The sequence below is a fragment of the Chelon labrosus genome (genome assembly GCF_963514085.1).
Source record: "Chelon labrosus genome assembly, chromosome: 23".
In the NCBI taxonomy this organism is placed as follows: domain Eukaryota; kingdom Metazoa; phylum Chordata; class Actinopteri; order Mugiliformes; family Mugilidae; genus Chelon; species Chelon labrosus.
This window is the reverse complement of record NC_140356.1, coordinates 9,540,643-9,562,400: the sequence shown is the minus strand read 5'-3', so window position 1 is coordinate 9,562,400 and position 21,758 is coordinate 9,540,643. Positions and strand designations below refer to the sequence as shown.

The 21,758-nt window shown below is 45.9% G+C and overlaps 1 protein-coding gene across 2 annotated transcripts in view; it reads left to right on the top strand.

The window, feature by feature from the left end:
• Positions 1-833: 833 nt before the first annotated feature.
• Positions 834-21,758, top strand: part of dock4b (dedicator of cytokinesis 4b) — a gene marked incomplete at its 5' end in the record, with an annotated part of 120,867 nt that continues 99,942 nt past the window's right edge. For both annotated transcript variants that reach the window (XM_084573293.1, XM_084573292.1), the window contains one exon: positions 834-870. In XM_084573293.1, the coding sequence (XP_084429419.1) occupies positions 834-870 (37 nt within the window). The remainder of the gene's footprint in view (positions 871-21,758) is intronic.

Below are 21,758 nucleotides of genomic sequence, written 5' to 3'. Positions count from 1 at the left end.
TAATTAAAAGAAAAATTGGGAACTAAAGCTAGCATGTTTGAACTTGTGAAATATGTTTAATTTGGGGTAATAGTCCTGTAGTAACATATTTTGTGAAAGAAAACAGCTAGTGTTGCTTTTTTTGTTGTTTATATCATATCGTATTAATTCACAGTTTCCTATTAAACGTAAGCTTTACTGCACTAGCTTTTTATGCTAAGTGTACTTTAGCCTTGGGGGGTAACAGTGTAAAAGCTTTTAAATCTTGTTTCAGCTTTTGACAGCAGTGCATTATTATCAAACCACTAATGAGAAAAGAAAATGTGACACTGGAAATGCTATATAAACAGTAAGATATATTATTTGTAGCCAAAACTGTGTATTTTAACCAATGGTTTTAACACATTCACGGTACAACTTTTGAGTTGGGTTGAGCGAGCGACAGTGGGAAAATTCGATAAGATATGCAAAAACATAGATATAAATATCAAATAGTGTTACCGCTTTCGTTTTCTCCCCCGCCTAATGTTACAAAACTAGGAAACTGCGGAAAAAAATCTTAATTTCGCAAGGCCCTCAAAGTGCACTGACCCTGCTGTTGTCATATTTCCCACATTTCCTAAAGGCGTCAGCACGTCTCCCAAGTCCGTACCACTACGAGCAGCAGCAGCAGCAGCGGTAGCAGCAGCAGCAGCGGCGGCGGCGTCGGCGGCGCTTTCTCCTTCTCTAACCTAAACAATGACTCCTACTACGGACCGGAGGAAAGCACACCAGTAGATAATGCGTTACGCGGACCCCGAGCCCTGCTTTTCGCTGCTATTCCGACCTCTCACGTAAATGCGCGCACCGCAACCATGTGGATACCTACAGAGCATGAAAAATACGGCGTCGGTAAGTTTATTGCCTTTATGTTTTTAAAACTGCCGTGCCCCGTTTTCACTCGCGTCCACTTGCGGGGCATGTGTGAATTCGTGCGGATGGTGCTTCCAGAGGTTGGATGAGGGTGTCCGTCTCTGAGATTGTGTGTTTTTTTTTTATTTAATTTATTTATGTGTACGGCAGCATCAGATCCCTTGATGGGAGCTCGGGTGTTATCTGACTGCCACATTGCAAAGCATACGGATGTCGCGTTTACTCCTCATCTTTGCTTTTACCAAATGTGCAGATTTGTTTTTTGTTTTTCCCTTCTGTTGATCGCGTTTCGCTCCATCTCCCCTTTGCATTGTCACGTTAAAAACTAGTGATCTGTCCAGACTCATAGATGTGGTGTGTGTGTTTGAATGGGGCAGCCACAGTCATCCTCTCTGTGTCTGTGTTTCGTGCAGCATCTGCCAATTTGCGGAAAAAGCCAGATCCAGTTTAAGAAAGACGCATTTTAAGGGGAAAAAGTGAAGAATGGGTCTGTATTAAATCTGCTGCATCCGAGGTTGAGATTTTTTTTCTGTATCTCTGAACATTGAGAGGTCCTGCAAACGAGTGCATCCTATAGTGCATTGTTCCAGGCGGTCGGAGGGGGCTGTGGATCAAACCTTGAAGTGAAACAAACAAGCCTCAACCGAAGCCAAATGTGGTGGGGGAAAAAAAAAATCCTGCACAGTCCTGTTGGTGTTGAAGGAATTTCTTATTTGCTTGTTTTCTTTTATACCCGCAAAGCAAAAAAAAAAAAGCAAAAAAAAAAGGGTTGCATTGAGATGCTGCTGAGGGGCGGCTTAAATGCCTCATAATAATATTCCCTAGAGATACTAGCCTGCTGTGTGTGTGTGTGTGTGTGTGTGCATGTTCTGGCCCCCCACATGATCCAACAGTCTCAGGGCAATCATTATTTTCTCATTTTGCAAGGATGCCTGAAAGAAAGTGGCTAAAAAAAAATCACCAAATCTGCATGTGGCTGCATAACAACGCTGCAAATGTCCAAAAAAACATCCACTGCCCGCCACCTTGCCGCGATGACCTGGAATCGGCGAAGCTCGGTGAACCGGAAACTAGCCTTTGGCCTTTCTCTGTGACACTCTGCAGTCTTGTCACTTGAGCGCTCTGGTGAATTCCCCCCTCCTGATATCACTTGTTTCCCTTCCCCGTCCACGTAGACCGATTGCTAAATATCTGACCTTGGTCACTTTATGTTGTGTTATATTGAATCCAACGCAGCTCAGACTCCCCTTGAGCCCACACGGCTTCCACGTTTTGATAGAACGGATTGGATTTGCTTCGTTTAGCTACTTAAACCCATTTCCTGCTGTCAAAGTTCGCTTGGCTGGATAAAAGGAGGACATTTATTTGGAAAGCTAAATACTCGCCATTGTCCCCGAACTGCTAGAGGGCGCCCTGTTAATTGGATTAAGTTTCTTTATCCCCCTTTTTCTTCCCCTCCTCAATAACAGCAATAAGACTCTTTTAATTGGCCGTGATTTATTTTTTGAGACGTGTTTTGGCAGCCGCACGCTTCTTTGTGGCCTGATCCTTTTTTGAGGAAGGAACATGTGTTTTCCTGTTGTGAAATTCGAGTTGCGCTGTCCGCCGACACGCAGATGCGTGCGCAGGAGGGAGATGGCGAGAAGGTGTTAGGCTCACACAGGTTGATGTGTGTCTCTTGAGCCCGTGTCAGTGTCTGAAGGAAGACAATGAGGGCTTGATCTGTGACGCAGATTTGTTTGCCGTGTTGACCAGCCTTTGGCGATGACAGAAATGATTGTGTGATATATTAGAATGAGAGCCTGCGGACCTTTTCAGACCTGGTACCGACATACTTCCTGAGTGATCAGGTCATAAGTGGCCACGTCGCAAGATACTGATGTGAACCCACCCAAGACATAGGAACCTCTCATGATCTGTCCACCCAGACCACATTTGGAGGTGGTTTGAGCCACTTGTGACCACATTCCTTTAGTAGTGTGAGCAGACATGCATCCACACCACACTGACGGATGTACTTAACCCTGGCCAGCTGTGATCCCATCACCTAAGGACGCATGTTAATGCCAAATCTGAACAGGAGACCTGAGAAAGAAATTGAAACATTTCTTTAAATCGCACCTAAATCAACCGTCACCAAACTGAAATCACCGATCCTCATCTGTTTTTGCTTTCCGCCTCAATCCCGTCGGGTCTCTCGGGAATATCCTTGCTGTAGATTTGCCGTGATCTCCAAATATTGGTACACGCGAGTCCCCGCGTTAGCCGTTTTAAATGGGATCTCCTCCAGGTGCTATCAGCGAACATTTGATCCCCCTTTTTGTCAGGGAGGCCGGCTAACTAAACAGGCCTGGAATTCCTCGGATCCTTGCGGGAACATTTGATCCGGGGGCCGACATGGAGATGAGATCAGACCGTCTTTCTGTCTAATTGGGAGGTTGCAGCGTTTGATGTCGATTCGCCTCACTAATGTAGCGAGGGGGGGGGCCGCTGACATTCATGAAATATGAATGCGCTCTCGGCGAGTTGACGTTAAGGTGCCCATTAGCCCACCAGTAGTGTGATTACTGGTTTTTAACCCGAAGCATGAAAGTCTGAGGATTAATGACATGACGTTAAAATCTGATTCCTAAATGAACACGCCTGACTTGGGGTGTGGAGACGTTAGACTGAACCGAGAATGTTTTATCAGTCTAATCCGCGCATCTCACCTCGGCTGCAGTTGCAAGTAAACAGGATGAGGTCGAGATGAAAGTGAAATGATTTGAGATCACCGAATCTGTGATTACACACACGCGCCAAAAGATGTCTGTCCAGTGCTCCGTAAACAGATGAACGGTAATCTGTGTCAAACGTCAAACTGAAGACAAACACGCGTTGACTCAGTCGCCGACCGCAGAAAACACTTGAGGCTTCGTTGTGTCATGTTTGGAGAGAGCAGACCAGACAGACAGACAGACAGACAGAGAGCGAGCGAGCGAGGCCTTTCTCTTCATTAAGGCCCTCTGATGCAACCAATCAAGCATGTCATTGCTCATCATAATTTAGACCCGTAATTAAACCATTTTAACGAGCCGCTCCGGATCCGTTTGCTTGCGACTTGAATTCTCCACCAGTGGTTGATTGGAGAAACTTGTCTTTTAGGACGTTGCCCCTGCTACGGAAAAGGGAACTAGCAGCTTCAGATAGAGACAGAATGGAGCAGCGGCCGCATTGAATGCTCTCGCTAGAGGCCTTGGCTGAGATGCAGGGCTGACGTCGGGCCTGGGGCTTTCCTGTTCTGGTGGCTGACATTGCTGGTTCCTCCCTTGGGAGAATGTCGCCGCGGTTGATGGGGGGGAGGGGGTGATGGGTGGTTTTAGGGTGCTGGCGCGTGTCAGGGGTGGACTCATTGTCGGGGCGGCCGCCCTGCCCTGTTACCCCCAAATTCACCTCTCTTCTCACCCCCCCCCCCCCCCCTTCACTCCACAGGGGATTAGCAGGTTGTTTTGGAGGGGGCCCCGAGGCCCATTCCACCATTATACCCATGATTTCTTAATGCAGCAAGCCCCAAGGCGATGTATGGGAGATGGTGGGGGGAGGGGGCGCGGCGAGGTGAAGCCTACCAGCTTGTAATTGCTTGCTCGCCCGCCGCCTCTCCTCCATCTGCAGAGATAGCACCCCTTCTCCTCCCGTGTGTGTGTGTGTGCGCTCGCACGGATTTGCACACGTGCTCGTCCAAGATTCAACACGGGAGACTGTAGGAGGCTCCCATGTGGATTGAAGCAGATGCACAAAATAAAAATAAACAAGAGAGCAGGAGAGTTAACCGTTCAGCCCACTTCCACGCACAAGCTGTCCCCCTGGTGTTGCGCGTCATATATATGGGTTAAATAAATCTGCAGGGGCATGTGACACGTGACGGTATCAGTGAGCGTTTTATTCATCCCCCCCCCCGACAATAATAGCCATTGTGGCGCGGACGTGGGCCGAGACCCGAAGACATATTTGGAGAAATGCCACCGCCAGTTCGTTTGTGTTATTCGATTAAACCATGCCCCATTTACCAAGAAAACAAAGCACAAAACACGGTTGGTTTCTATTGGGCGCCGCTACACACAGGAAATGGAGACAGTTGCTTTATTTTAGCAGCGAAAATGAAAATATTTGACCTCCCTTTCAGCCCTTTCTGCGCCTTGGACACCGGGGGGATACGCTTGCGAATCCCACTGGAGTGTGCGACACAAACAAACCAATGTGCTGTAATTGTCCGTCCACGTCCGCGTATAATGTCGAGACAGGCGGCTGAGGGGAAGGGGGGGGGGGCTTTGCTGCGTTTCCACTCCGGTGGCGGTCCAGCACTCTCGCCGTAGGGAGGTGATGCTCTGATACTCGGAGATGGACCAGTGGTTTCCAGTTTTACCATATGGTAATTATAATGGCCATTATTTCACACTGGCTTGACATGAGTTATTGGTCTGATTCGGTGGTCTGTCACGTTACCGCTGCTACTATCCTTCTTTCAGGGTACGCGCTGTTGGTTTTAAGGCTTCAACCAGCAGTTATTTTCAATATAGATTAACTCGTGGGGATATTTCTCAATTGATCGGTTCATAGCTGGATGTGTAAAAGGTCAGAAAATGGGGACCCGACCCGCATAAAGCCCACCCAAACGGGATTATTTTTGAATTAAGAATAATTCAAAAGATCAACTAATAATCACCCAACGGTTGAAAGCTGATTGAGAAAGTGACAGCTGTTCACATCCAACACCTCTTCCCCTGTGGGTAGTGTCACCTTTCTGAGTTTGCTTTTGCTGCAGGCCTGGCTCGGCGCATGGGTGTGCTTCCCCTTCCTTAATAGCAGTCCGCGATCCCTCTCTGAGGGAGGTTAATGGGATATGTCCTACTAGGAATTCAGCAGCTTAACTGATCAGGAGCGCTCCCGTAGCGTAGTGGAGGCGACGGAGGAGTGTGTGCGTGTGTGTTTTTATTTATTTATTTTCTGTCATCTGTGTGGGCCGCGGGAAAAAAAATGACTGACACGCCATTTTCATAAATGAAGGGCGTCTGCCGGTGACAATCAGCATGACTGACAGATGAGAAGGGCTGTTTATGCATCGAGAGACACTTGTTTTTTTTTTCGTCTGCGTGTGCTCATTTGCAGCAGAAGAATGATTCCCTGGGCCGGAGCTGCATCCGTTATCTGTGTCCCGTGGCTGTAATCCGGGCTTGCATTTATTGACCATGAAGGAAGTGTGCATTGATTTGCGTTTGTGTTGGGTGACCCAGTGCATCGCAGTGACCTGAAAGCATTCCATTTGCCCAGAAAGCTCGCTTTAGTGAAGGCTACCTCTGCTCAACCTGAGAGCTCACTTCATTATTAACGTGATAATAAAAAGGAGCAGTTATGGTCTGCTCAGGCTAAATCTTATACCATTAATGCATTATTGATGGCTAATAAAGTGGCAAGGCTTGCTTTAAGAACATATGCATAATTGAGGAATGGGACGCAGTAATGGTCGTGGTTACCTCCGTCTTCAATTACCGTGCTAATGCTCGAATGTAGCATCGGTTTCTAACGTCCTCATTCCTTAATTGCGGTGAGGGGACGGTTCTGAGAGTAATGCTGCCTTCAAATGGAACTCGTGAGCTCGTGGTTGCGACATGGGAAGTCTTGTACACAAAATGCTCGCTGTTCAAGCGTTCAAGAGGTAACGCTTCCTTAAAACATAACATAGGAAGTAGTGTACGTGACTCGTGAACTCGGACTCACAAAGTAGCACCCTTTAATACTTTAGAACTTCAGCGGCTTCTTCATAGGCAAAAAGCTAGCTGGCGGTGTGTGAGGCAACCTTACGTAATATCTTGATAAAGCCTTGACTTCCATCACTCAAGTTTCCCTTTATGTTGGGAAAGAACCTACCCTTAAGACCCTAACAATGAAGTTCCAAGACCTTTCAGTTCCTGCACTGCAGACACACTATAAAGGTGGTGTAGGTCTTCCAGTACTTCTTCATAGGATCTATAAAAAGTTCCAGAAGCTCCTCTGCAGACTGCTTTGTTCTGCACTTGAGTGTGTTTCCTTGTAAGACGATTGACCCCCATCAGGACAAATCTGCACTCTTCCCTCTGAGCATCTTTCCTCCCTTTGCCTTTTTGACCATAATGAAATGCCCAGGAGGATGAGGATCATTTTGGAATCTGTTTATGTCCACTCTTTTTCATTTTGTCTTTCAGTTTCACCAACAAACCGATTTGTCACCATCAAAATCCAATAAGTGCTCGGACGTAGTCTTCAAAACAAGTGCGGTATGGAGTCCCGTAAGGATTAACGGTGCATTTGCGGAGCTAAACTCATTTAAGTGCCAAAACATGTGAAAAAAATAAAAAAAAGTTGCTGCTCAGCTCTGCTCAGTTCCTCTTAAAAGCATCGCTGTCCAGTTCAGGTCACTGAGGACTCTGTTAAGAGTTTATCAGCGGACTGACCGTCAGGATTAGTGTCGGCGGCGGAGGCAGAGCCAGAGGAAGGGAGGTGAAAGGTCTTCGGGCTGAAATCTGGTGAATGCCATTGTTCGACCTTGACCGGGCGTTCACTCGTACTCACAGCAGTGTCCACACACACTCATCTGTTCCATCTCTCCTCTGCTCATGTCTTGCAGTGGAAATGGAAATGCTTTTGTGTTTTCTGTTGCATAGAATTGGTTTTCTTTTACTTCCTGTTTTACCTCTTTGTGTCTATTTTCTCTCCCCCCCCCACACTCCTTCTGCTCATTCCTGTAGGATGAGCTCTTTCCAGAGACAGCAGATCACACTGTGATGACCCTCATCTCATCCGCCTCTTTTTTTTTTTTTTTTTCCTTCTCGTCTATTGCTCACTCATTCCTTTTGTGTCTGGCTTTTTTTTTTCCTATCCCCTCCATTCAGCAGCCCACTTCATTCTGTCTGTGCTGCGGCATGTTTCACCTTTATCTCTGTTCCACATGTATCTTTTTTCCCCCCCCCTCGTCCCTCCCCTGTACCCGTACTCACCTGTCCCAGATATCCCCAGATACTGTGTGTGTTGTTGCGCATTCGAGGATACGCGCATCTTTGTGGTGTGAATTCGTGCGCCGGTGTTCGTGTTTGCGTGTTATATTTCTGGGTGTCTTTGCGACAGCCTCAGTGGACTGGAAGGCTGAAGATGATAAACCACTGTAGACTCCCCACAGGCCTTGGAGTAGAGCTGTAGCTACTAACACTAGATGTTATACATACAGTATCTTTGTTGTGTTCCCTTTCGAATCTTTTCCTCATTATGGAAACACATCCATTAAAATACAAAATCTGAAACTCTGAAAACTGCTGTTTAATGTTCAAATCACAAAATTGGTGCATTTATGATCGCCGATGCCCGCAATTTGAAGTGTGTGAAAGGATTGTGGAATATAGATTTAGATTAAATACAAATCCATGCGGTTAGTAGATTGCTACTACGAGATTATATGCGCAGCAGCAGCCAAAAATATCAACGGACAGCTTCCTAAATCCCTCCTTCCACACATTGATCGTCCTGTCTTAGCAACTGTAAATAGATATGGCGGTTTATTACATATCACAAATCAAAACAGCAAAAGTGGAAGTAGTACATTTAGTGGCTGGATTAATGCTGTAACATTGTTTTATTTCCAGTCAGCAACCACCGGGGGTAAACAATTAAGCCGCTGCGGAATTGCCAAAACGTTGCCAAGTGGTAGTTTGTAGTTCCTCAATTGGCCAATTTTTAATAACGGACTTTGTATAATCATTAGCTACCTTGATACTGTAAATCAGACGAGTCACGCAAGCTTGCTGCCACTGTCCCGTCCTTGTAATTGGGAGCAACGGTTGCAACAGATTATTTGTTATTCAAGCGGCATCCTCGGGGTCTAACAAAAACTGGCAACGCGGATGTGCTAAAATTTGCAGTCCCTTGAATGACCATGTGAGGCTGCCTCTACGTGCCCTACTTTATAGTAGAAATAGTAGTAGTAAAACATTTACGGTCTGGTACACAAGACTGTTGTGTCCGCTATAGCTAATTTCCCCATTAATGACAATATAAGTCACCCATTTAAACTGTGTCAAGGTTTAAAGTTATGCATAAATAACAGGTTTATAGTTGCATGCATTGGCATTAGACACCTGCCTCACCTCCACCTCATGCGTTACCTTTTGTATCAGGTATTAGTTGAAGTCAGGCACTGGCAAGATGGCGACGGCCGATGCCATCTGCATTGAGCTTCAAAACTGCTCTTCAGGGGTTTCAGCCATCTTTATACACAGACATGGATTATTTCTAACTAAGTATGCCACTGTTATAATCAAAGCAACCAAACAGAGTTATATAAGAGCAGTATACCTTTCTTTGTCTCTGCAACATGTGGCTTTAGCTTCAGTTTATTTCCATGCTATGCTATGCTATACTATACAGTAGCAGGCAGACAGATGGTAAAGTCATGTTTCCCTAGGCTTGGTTTGTGTCCCATCAAGTCTTTTCTCTTTATGACCTTGGTACCTGTTTAATCTGTGTTTTCCTAATGGAGTATGAAGTGGTTTTATGCTACGACACAAGAGTGATTCTCCGTCCTTGGCTTTTATGCTCTGTCGTAGACTACATCTGTCTTCATCCTTGTCTTTCATTCATTCATCGTAATGTCATTAAATCTTTTAGTTTCAGAATAGGTCGTGCCATTCTTTACAGCAAACAGAGTTACTTGCGCAGCCTCACCACAGGCATGTCATATTAGTAGTGTATATTGACTGTGGGCTCAAGAGCTGTGGCAGTGGCATTGATCGGTTTAGGCCTTCCAGTCTTCTTGAGATTGAACTGCTTTCCCCGTCTCCACTGCACTCTCGACTCGTTGTAAAGTTCACACTGGGAGGAGCAGCTGCTGCCTGGCTGATTTCTGGGGCCCCTTTCGACCCCGGCTGCTGTTAGCGGTCTTATTACCTGCTCGATGTGTGTCTGTGTGTGCATCTCCGCTGCGGTTGAATCTGTGTATTTACGGACTCCGCATATGCCCTTTGTCCCCGTTGAGGTTCATGTGTGCGAGCTATCTGTTTCCTGCTCTCACTGATGCTGATTGCCGTTGAGGTGATGGTCTGGCTGTCCCCCGCACATGAGCCCTCTGCATACGAAGCCCTGGCTCACTCCTCACCTCTCCTCTGTCAGCGCCCCTCACTTCCTGTCTCTGCCCGCACACAGTAAAGCCAGTTTAATGTCACGTTTACTTTCTAAAGGGCTTTTCATTGCTTCCCAACGACGTTCACTTGCTCCCTTTCGTCACGGCTTCTTTTTTTTTTTCAGGCAGTTTGAAGAGCCCCAAGTGTTCGGGCTGATTGCAATTGATTTTTTTTGAAGGCTGGTTCTTAGCTGATTGAAATAGCTTCATTCTATAGAAGTAGAAGGTATAGCGCATATAGCTAGTGGTGGTTTTCTTCATTTAGATTTCAAATGACAAAAGAACACAACATTGAAATGAGATTAACTCTTTGCGACAAAGCTCCAAAACAGGATTACCTCGAAAGTGACTGGTTTTTCCCAGCTGAACCATTTTTATGAATTCCTAAATGAATTGTGTTGTCGAGTGCCATTGCCTCAGAGAGTCTGTTTAATTCATCAGGTTGACTAAACCTCCAACTGCGACCCAGTTCACTCCCTGCGTCGCCTCTTTTCAACCCTCTTAGGGGACTGTTACTATTTGGTTTATCCAGTTGAGAGGAAAGTCTTCAAAACCAGGCACAGACAGAAACAGATTCTGCAGTTAAACGTTTTTATTTAATTATTAAGCCCACCAAACATCTAAGCTTTGCTTGTCCGAGGGGAAGAGACCTAGAGGAGTTCCGTCTTCCTGCCTCTCATCCTTGATTGAATGGGGCCTTTTCAGTATGCTTCCAGCAACACCAAAGGTTGGCATTGCGGTGCATTGTAGGGTTGATTTGCTTTGTTTGTGTTCCTTTCGGGGAAGTTGCACAGAGGATTCCTTCAATTGATCCAGAAGGCTGGGTTTTTTTCTTCTGTTGCTATTTAAGAAAGAACTTTGAGTAGAAGATGTGTTTTGACGTTCAAGTAATGGTTTGACGAACAGCTGATTGGTGTAGCTTGGTATAAAAACTTAAAAACAAGGGAGTCGGCAATCAAAAATCATTCTACCAGCATAAATGAACAGGTATTTTGCACTGTGTGTGGTATGCATCCCTCAGCTTTCCAGTAATTGGTCGTGTTAATTTTCTTTGAAAACGAAAGAGAGACGAATATTAGATTTTTTATGTCAGTTTAGCAATACCACGACACAGCCCCTTGGGTGTACGTATTTTGCCTAGAGGCCAAATATGGTGTCTTCCATATCTATTAGTCCCTTGACCTATGCCAGTTTGATTGGTCTGAAGCCACATGACCATATATCCATTTTACGATGACACAGATGAAGGTCAAAAGCCGAAACACACTGGTCTACAAAAGAATAGTCCTTTGCTCTGCAAGTGTTGCTCGAGGTTTGATCTCTTTGCAACTCAACACTAAACCAGGCATCAGGGTCCCTCCAGGCAATGGTATCAATTTCTTTTCCTCCCCCCCAAAGAAAGACATCCAGCCACTGTGGAATCGGCTTGAAGTACCCCTGCTTCAAACCTAACCCCTCTCCAAGCATCCACCTGGTGACTTTATTTTCTCCCGTCCACCAGTCGCGCCCTAGGGGGAGGGAGTGTGAAGAACTAAAAGCGGAAAGTGGCGCCGCTAAAAGCGGCTGAAATGGATCCCCTTTGTGTGGGTGCAAGAGCGGAAATGCGAAGGAACCCCCCACCTCCCCACCCCCCGCTGTGGGAGCCTTTGTGCAGGAAGTAGAAGCATTTGGACTGGGCGATGTGGCGGATGGACACCTCGGGCAGCTGGTCCAATCTGGCAGAGGAGATGACAGGAGGAAAGAGTTATTGTTTGTGTGTACACCAGCTATGTACACAGCATAAGCGCAGACCGTGATCCTATAGCAGCTTCCCACCCAGTGGATGGTTTTCATACCTTGTGGGGCCCCTGGCTATTCTCGCTAACAAGCGGTTTGCGTTGAGAGCTGGCCACAGATATAATATACAGATGCTGGCATGGAAATAGCACAGAAGCTTGGGTGCTAGTTAAACAAATGCACACATTTATACTTATAGTTTTGGCAAAATATTCTTTGTAAATGCAGATGGTTTTGTTGGTTTAGTGATTTCATTGAGATCGTGGTGGTTTCTGTTTCATTCCTTGAATTCAAAAATGCCCGTAGTGCAATCTCTGCTGTTAATGGATCAATAATGGAAATCTCTATTTGGATCATGTGTCCCCCAACCTATTTATCAACAGCCTAATGACCTGTCATTGGTTCCATTTTGACCTTGATGGTCACAAAGACCGGTATCGTGTTCTAGTCTCCGAGCTCTTTGAGCTGTTTGAAGAAAGATGCTTTCATGTTGTTGCATTAGTTTGACTTAAAAGAGTTGCGAGAAGGATATCTTAACACCTGTGAGTTATGTCTATCGTCTTTGAAACATGAATCCTATCCTCTCGACTTTGTTTACGCGGCACCCCTAGAGCTCGCCGGTGGTGCTCGGCTGCGGCAGAGAAACGAGGCGTGTTTGTTTTCCGCCACCCTCAAAAATAAACTTAATTGAAGTTAGTGAGGAGTGAAACACATTCTTCATAACCAGGGTACATGTGAGTGGCTCGGCCGCCTGAGCAGAAATGAGCTTTGTCTTCCTTCCTGTCTTGTTCTCACTTCACTCAGACCAGCCCCGGCCTTCTGCTGCGCCGTGCTGACATAATGAGTATGGGAATGCTAAAAATACCGATGCACAAATGGAGCATGTTGCAGTGCACACTTTTTATGACATATGTTGTAGTGTGGCTGCTGATGCTGCTGTTGTCCCCTCAAGCACAAAGAGAAGAAAGTCTTAGCTTGTGATTCCAATCAACTGTGCACCTGTTTCCTCATAAGTGGGCTTTTCATCTGGCGACAGCCTCCTCTGTGACAAATATTTATGGTTCATGCAAAACGCAGCACAGATACATAGCTTGCAACATCTACAGGTCGAAGTGTCCACCCAGCTGCATCTCTTCCAGCTTATATTGAGTTCAAAGGTCAGTGTGGTAATGGTAGTGATTGAATGTGCTCTGGCCAGGCCATCGATTGGTAGAGGAATGTTTCCAGGCATCATCAGTGGCGATGCGACAATGGGTAAACTCACCCCCACCCCCCGGACCCTCATTTGGACTGCTGCCATAATCCTCTTTGCACAGGCTGTCCTAATGCACCAGTAACCTCACCATCACTACCACCTAGGAACACAGACTGGGTAGCATCTCTGGCAGTGACTGCACTTGTTCGGCATGTGATAGTAGACATGGTTACACATGAAAAATGTAGGCATGCTTGCATAGTATAAGCCAGTTTTGACCAAAGATGGTGTTAGGCTTCAACAATAACATATGATTCTGTGTATGCTCCTAGTAACACAGGGAAAACAAACCTGTTTTCCTTTTTCCTGTGCGGCGATAAATAAATCCTTCCTCCGTTGCTAGGATTTGCATCCCCTAACCCCTAACCCTTAATCATCTTTGAATTTAACCTGAAAGAAATCACTTGATTGGTGGATCTTGTCTGGTGCTGGACAGAGCGTCAGAGGTCTGACAGGCCTACTGCAGGCTTTCAGAGGTTGCAGAGGGTTTTATGTTTAGCCCGGAGCTATGGCAGCGGTTCAATATTACTGCGTGCAGACCTCTAGTGGAATTGTATAATCATATTGTGTCACTGCTTTACTAGAGTCTGGTGTTCTCATTGATTCCGACCAATAAAAACAATGGGAGGAAACGCTACTTGTGTCTGACAGTGGGGTTAAACAGAACTCCTTTAATGGTTGAGAAGGAAAGCACTGAGCACAAGTAGAGGACTGTCCTGACTGGAGGAAGAAAGGGACACTTGTGTACATTGATCATTTTAACTTAAAACAAAACCGTGCTTGTTTTTGTGAATATATTCTCTGTCTTTTGTTGATTCCCATTCATAAAATATTAAACTACAAAGTTAAACATTGAAGTTTTAGTTTTATATTTATTTTCCACATTTCGGGCTGATTGGAAATAATGAAATCCAAATTGTGTGTCACCAGACTCCAATTCTGGTAAGATATGAACTGTCCACTTGGTCACAGCTGTCACATCTACTCGCTCAGTAATATACACCAATCAGGCATAACATTAAAACCACTGACAGGAGAAGTAAATATCATTGACCATCTTGTGACAATACAATGTTTTGCTGGAAAACCTTTGTACCTGGCATTCGTGTGGATGTTACTTAGACATGTACCTCCCACCTAGACCACACCAAGCACCCCCACCCCATAGCAATGACACTCCGTGATGGCAGCAGCCATCCCCATCAGGGTGCAGCCTGACACAGGCACACACGCGAAAACATGAAAAGGTGTTGACCTGGCCTCCAAATTCACCAGATCCCAAACTGATCAAGTGTCTGTGGGATGATTCGCAGAGGCCCCTCCCCTCAACCCATTATGACTGAGTGGACGGTTAACGCAGATTAGAACATTTCTTCATAACACTTGTCCTAAACATGATCTGCCAGGCTTCACAGTGGAGCACCAGGCAGAAGAATGCGAAGCAACTACGAAGGGAGAGAGAGAGGGGGATATGGGTGAGCTGGAGATAGTGAGGCGGAGAGAATCAGACAGATACACAGAATCTGATGGTTGATGGGCTGTCAATTGACGGTCCACATGGAGTTCCTCCTCGGAGCCGAGCTGCCAAGGCTGGCAGAGCACCGTCCCCGTGTGTCTCTATCTGCCCCTTTGTGTTTCAGGAACATCTCTCTGTTGCTCATTAGAATCTTTATACCTTCCTCCCTCCGGGGAGCGCCAGACGTCGAACTGGCACGCAAATGAGGCTACCTCTCTACTTTGTATAATGGTGTTCGCCCGCAACTGTGGGAGGAGAAAAACAAAGATGAAATTAATCACTGTAGCCTCGTCCCTCCCCACTCTCTCATCCCTCTTCTCCCTTCAAGTTCAGAGCCGACTTTTTAACTAGTTTTATTTAATTACAGACAGCTTTAGACGCTGCACACGAGTGCCGCTGACCTAAATCAGGAAAGTGGGACAACATTTTTTTCCCACCACTCCCCCCCCACCACCCCCCTCTCCAACTTCTCTATTGATTTTGTTGGTGCGGACCCAGCACCTGCAAATCAGCTGAGCACGGCCGTCACTTTGACACCCTTGCTCTGTGAACGTCATGCTGCTACGTCTGGATTAGCCGGTGTCCAGCTGCATGGCTGCACTTCTTTCTGCTCATGTGCTGGAGGACCTGTAGGGGAATCGGAAATCTCATCCATTCGAGGTCCCTGACAGGACGAGGGCCATTATAAAACAAATTGGAGAGCAGCCTCTTTGTTCGCTGTGATGTCGGCGCAGTAATGGACAAGATTAAGGCAAAGTGTGAAGCAGCTCCTCGAGTTGAAGCAAAATTCAAAGCAGGCACTGGGGATTTTCCTGTGTGACAGTTGAGTATTGGTTAATTATTTTTACGAGATGGCTTGAGTGGAGAGTCTGCCTTTAACTCTCTCCCTCTGTGTCTCTCAATCAGTGCAGCTCTTGGCTGTGTGATTTCCTACGTGGTTTGCTTTGACAAACACGGCTCCGCACCGCAGTCGCAGCTTCTTGCTCGAAGTTCCTGAAAGAAATCTTTCCAAACCACGGCGGTTCTGTCCATTTCTTCTCCTTCGTTTTTTTTTGTCTCCTGCATTTATCCGAGCCCAAACATCTCCGACCCCAGGAATAATCCTCCTTGATCTGCCAATGGCATGCGGCGCGCAGGAAAATAGTCCCGACGACAGCTGGAGCCCTTAGCCCCGCAGGAATGTTTGACCACGTGCGCACAGGACATACATTCACACAAAATAAAAAGCCTGCGGCGTAGCGCAGCGCCGAACAGGGCGCCCCATTCTGAAGGTTTATGAATCAGTTGCAAGCAGCTATCCGCCCTTATTAGCAGGGGGCTTTCTTGTTTGTGTCAACTAGATGAACATGAAAGCAAATCTGTGGGACCAGTCACCTCTTAGGTATTTTTTCATGAGGCCTTAATTTCCTGAAAGCAAGCGCCATGCGAGGTGACTAAAAGGAAGGAAACCCATTTCCTACAAAAAGCCACTTTGCATTGTAACAACAAAATGATTTCCTTTAGTTTTTAATGCACCCTGCACATGTGAACATCCAGTGCACAGCTTACAGTATACCAGAACTTACTTTATTGCTCTCATTTATTTATTTATTTTTGGTCTATATTGCAGTGTGTGACACCCATTATCGATCTGCCTGAGCTGTGGCAGATGTCAGACGCACTGGCATGCCATCGAGCCGCAGAATCCAACCCTCATTTTTCAGTTTTCAGCGGAAAGAATGTAGGAAAGAATGAGAATCCGTTCCAGCGCAGAAAAGGACGCGCTCGGTCACAGCTCGCGGCTCATGGAAAACTGAATGCATATCACATGAAAACGTTTTATTTTTATTCTGAGGCTGGATGACAGATTCCCGTCATATTTCTTGGCTCAGCCGTCCCTCACCGCTGCCTGCTATCTTGTCATTGTTAATCCAGCTCCATTGTAGTCTCCCCCCTCAAATGGCCTCCTCTGCTCTTTCTAGCCCGCTGAGCTCGGAGGGTTGGAGGGTCTTGTGGCGGAGCTTACAAAGTTTTGTTTGCCTGATACCCAGTGGTACACACTATACTTACAAATCCCACTGCTGAATGCCTCTTTGTTTAGATGCCTTTGGGATTGTACGCTGTACTGGTAACAGTTTTACAGAACGCAGGCAAAACACATTGTAAAGCAGTGCTAGGCAGTATTTCTTTCTACAGATGAGACATGAGTCAAAAAATGGTTTTCTTTCTTAAATGCACAGACACTTGCCAGCTCATTAGGTACACCAGTGAATACAAATTCCTTGTAATGCAGCAGTCCTGCAGTAAATCATAGCTTCATGACGTTATGGTATTCAGCATTTGTTCGAAATAACCGAGAGAGCTGTTGATCCAACTGTTTACATTCAGAGGCTGCGGTCTGCGGTGCTATTGAATTGTATTGTGTCGTACTCCTGTATATGGCTTGTTGCAATATGAATGTCAAGAAAGAAGAACAATTACAAAAAGGCAGATTTTGCAATGGTGTGTGTTATTTGTTAAAAACGTGCCAGTGGTAGGCAATGAGAACATTCACAAGGAAGCTGTTGCAACAAATGGGTTGAATTTTGAGGTTTTGTTCCTCAAAAGGCTCTCTAGTATGCTCCTTTTCACCACAGTGTGTGGTTACATTGCCACTTTCAGTGAACATTCTTCTTCTATAATAAAGTGACGCTGCTGGGGGGGGTAGAATAATTTAAGAACAGGAACATAACAGCAGCGTCACCCTTGCAGTAAAAAAAACTATCCAAGTCATGTTAAGCTACCTGGTCCAGAGGTATCAGAATCAGAATATGTTGTTGATTCCGGCATTATCGAAACAAGCCCAAACAAAAGGTTGCGTTAGCACTGTCCCTATATGTAGAAAGGCTCCTGCTTTATCGGGTTAGCAATCCTTAGCTCAAGGTCTACACACATGCACACAGAAGATTCAAAGATGGAGAGAAGGGTTAAGGCCGTTAAACGCCAAGCCGAAGGTCGGCCGTTTTCTTGTGTTGGGCCGTTAGTGATCGCCTGTCATCCTAGGTTTTTGGGGTTCCTCACCAATGGCACAAGTTGGACACCTGCTGGCAGCTTGTCAGCCTATTTGAGATGGCTCTTCTCAGTTTTCAGTAGTCTTCACTTCTACTTCGTTGTACAAACTTAGCAATGATACCTCCACGTAGTATTTGACGTGGTTTATACTTGATTGTTTCAAACCCATGCTTCTCAGCCTCGTAAGGAGGTCCCACGTATTTCTTGATGTAAAAACACCGGTGCTACCTGTCTTGTCATATGGGTTGGACACTGGAAAAGGTGGCATCTAAAGTTTTCTTCTTTCTACTTGTGGTTTTGGAGCTTGGACGGGAGCTAGCATTGGAATCTCGTGGCGACACACCGTGGTCCGATTTCAGGTGTAGCCACTGTTTTGCCCTACTACTACAAAACTACTACTAAAAAAACTATGAACTGGATATATTGCCCAGGTCTTCTGTAAACCATGGACTTGAAGGACTCTGCAACTTTCAGCAATAAATCACCTAATTCAGCCTTGACTTTCTTGTGCTTCCTCATATTATACTTTACACATGTGATATACTGCAGTTTGCACCGTAGATATAAATGTTGGAACATTTGTAGCACTTATCATTTGGATTATATCAAGTTTTTTTTTTTTTTTGACAAAAATGTCCGTTAAAGTCTAAACAACAAAGGGAAAGTAAACAATCTGCCCACAAACTCTCGCCATCTTTCCAGGAAACGCCTTACTGGTCTGCACACGTATTGTTCATTCTCGTAAACTCTGTCTAGCCATTCTCCCTTTTATATAATTATCCTTTCCTCACATCCCTCCAGTAAGTGACCTGTATATTCTTCATACCACTCGTATCCATTTTGTTTGCTGGGTGTCCTGCTTCACCGGCTTCCCTTTAAGTCAGTGACTTAGCTGCTCTTTGCCCCTCATTAGGGAAGCTGACACATTCAGAGCTGCAGAATGGTTCTTATTGAGAAGCAGTGACTAGATAGCTGGCTGGCTGGCTTAGCTGATAATAAGGTATGCTCCAGTGGCTTGTATTTGTGTTGCACCTGCCATCTGTGTGTCCTTGAGTGGAGCCACTGAGTGTGTGCGTTTCAGAGCTACTCCACGCTTCCCCTTCCTGCGAAGTGTCTTCAATCGGCCCGACTGTGCTCCGAGGCTGCGGCCGTCTGTCGCTTTGTGTGCTTTTTAGCGAGCACGCCCGCATTCACGCGGGTCTGGCTCGCGCCACACGCTGCAGTCAGCTCTTCTTCCCGTGCCTCGACCTCGCGCGGTGATTTTTTGCGAGCACGCCTCACATCCGAACCGGCACAGACCCTTCAGCTCAGCGCAGGCGACCCACACTGAGGCCTTTTCATTCACGTCTGTGCTTTTCATACGCTCCCCGCTGACTCGCATCACTCACTGATGCTTCAGTCCTCTCTCTTCTCTTATACAGTCTCTCTGTCTCCACTTGTCACTGAGCTCTTTGTTTTATCTCCTCGGGAGCAGAGCTGAATGAAAGCTACTGGGCCAGGATGTGAAGTGAACCTATAGAGTAGCGACTACACAGCACTCTAGTCCACTGGGCATTTCTCTGCCCCCTCTGTTTGTGACGCTTCTTTTAATTTCTGTTTTGTATCTTGTTTGCAACAAACCAGGCTAAATAAGACTCTTGGCGGTTGGGTAGACATGGAAACAAGTAATATAATTGCTTGAATTGTCTCCAGCTCTATAATTAGCTTCATCGCTATTATCAACATTGTCATCTTTCCCTCCTCTTCACTTTGTCTCCTTTCCTTTGCTCTCCAGACAGTGCATCGTCTTGGAGGCTTAGCATTTAGCGGTAGCAGCATGGGGTGATTTCCTCGTGACTCACTGATATTAGGCTTCAAAAGGACACGTACAGACAACCTCATCAGTAATGGAGGACTTATGATCGGCGTGGTAATGAGATGAAAATGGCTGCAGAGGCTGAAGTCAATATTAATCCTACAGTCCACTGAGGATGTTGACCTTCTGGGTGCCTTGTCCATTGATCCCGGCATTACCACCGTTGGTCTAAAAGTAGGGACACACCAAACCTTTATAGCCTCACGCCAGCTGTGACTAAGACTGGAGACTACAGCTAAAGGCCTGTTGACACGTACTTTCTGTGCCTGTGTGGAAGACCTAGCATCTGGAAGAGCTACTTATAGCTGGAAGGCTAAGAAGCGCTCCGAACTGTCTCATCGAGCTGGCCTTCCCTGGATCATGCTGATCAGTCGGTCTACAATTTATTCATTCATGATGATCACGCCGTTGCGTTTGAATGTTCAGATGAGATCAGGATGAAAACCAAGAGGAGCCCTCTCAAAAAAGCTGCCAGAACGTGTCCGACTTGTGCCATTGGTGAGGGACACCCAAAAACCTAGGACTGAAGGCGATCACTAACGGCCCGACACCGGAAAACGTCCGACCTTCGGCTTGGTGTTCAACGGCCTTAACCCTTCTCCCCATATTTGAATCTTCTGTGTGCATGTGGGTAGACCTTGAGCTAAAGATTGCCAACCCGATAAAGCAGAAGGCTTTCTACCCATAGGGACAGTGCTAACGCAACCTTTTGTTTTGGCTTGTTTCGATAATGCTGGCATCAAATGCACTTTCACATGTAAGTACATATAGTAACTCTATTAAGATGCTGCACAGATAACGTAATGTGTGTTTTTGTGTGTGGGGGTGTGTGTGTGTGTGTTTCAAAGGTCAGGCCGTGGTTTTTCTCAGAAATGAAGCAGTGAAATTTCCTCTCCTGCCCTCAACACCATCGAGAGCTTGTGAGCCAGACAGTGTCATTGCCCTTCTTCTCTTGCCTCACATCCTCACCGCATGCGTGTATCTTGCACTATGTAGCTCCTGGAAATATGGATAGATCTACTTCTGCAGCGAGGTATGCCGGACAATAGTTTTAATTTTAGCTCAGAGGAGGTGTTTGTGTGCGCTGTCGAGCTGCTGGAAGTTCTTTCGCCGTCTGTGAGCTTTTACTGTCACCCTACAATTTAGAGCGCCGGCGGTGATGTCGTGGCCGCGCGTTGCCTTAACAACAAATCAGCGTTCAAAACAGACTGCATCTGCATGTAATAAAAAAAAAAAAGCGTAACTTGTTCCCTGGCTACTGTCGCGGGTTTAACTAAAAAAAAAAAAAAAACTCCATATGGTTGTTCATGCCTCAGTGCAGATTTTAGAGACCCCTGCCTACCCCCGCTCACCGCTCCGACAATATGCACGTGGGTGTGTTTGTGGATGTTGTTGTGCGCCTCCTCGGCCGTAGCTGTGCAATCTCATGCATGTGTGCATGCTGAGAGGCAGCATGTGTGCAGAACAACATGCTTTTCATCGGAGTGGGGTAAGGAAATATTTTCTAATGAGGTGATAAGTACCAGCTGTATCCTGCATGACACTACTAAATCAAATGGAAGGATACCAGCACATTAAGTCAGTAATGCACACTGGGTGCACAAATCCCCACTCATAATTTAAACCACGCTGTCAAAAAACCTCACTTCAAGGCCCAATTTCCTTATTTAAGAATGGTTGAAAATGGTAATTTTCCAGCGCTCGCATGTGCACTGTCTTGTCTTACTTTGTCTTGCAATGCTGTCTCCATTTTCTGCTGCCGCTCTTTCTTCCTACTGATCATTCGTCTTCTTACGAAGGAACTAATCTTGAAAAAGAAAGTGCTCAAGCTGACAATTCAGCGGCAAGATGTCTATTTCAGAGCAAATGGTTGGGTATCATTGATCATTCTGATTGCATCTGGATGTGCAAAATTATGCAGGTATCCGCTGTTCCATGAAGTCTAAATGTGGGGCGTATATTTATCACGTCTCCCGAAAATCCATATTAACTGATCATGATGTGATCATCCCTCTCCTCTCCATCTTAGCTTGTGCTGTCTTTTAAATGTACACAAAAATAACTAACTTTCAAATGGATTTGCATGGTTAGTTTGTTTGAACAGGAGTGACATAAAGGTGTCTTATGGGTCCCCTTAAGCCTTCTTTGCCATATCTCAACATGATTGTTCCCCAACATTGTGTCACATCATTTTCATTCTCATCAAATTCTGTGACGTCTGACGGAATGGAGGTGTCTGCATTTGTTGTTTGTC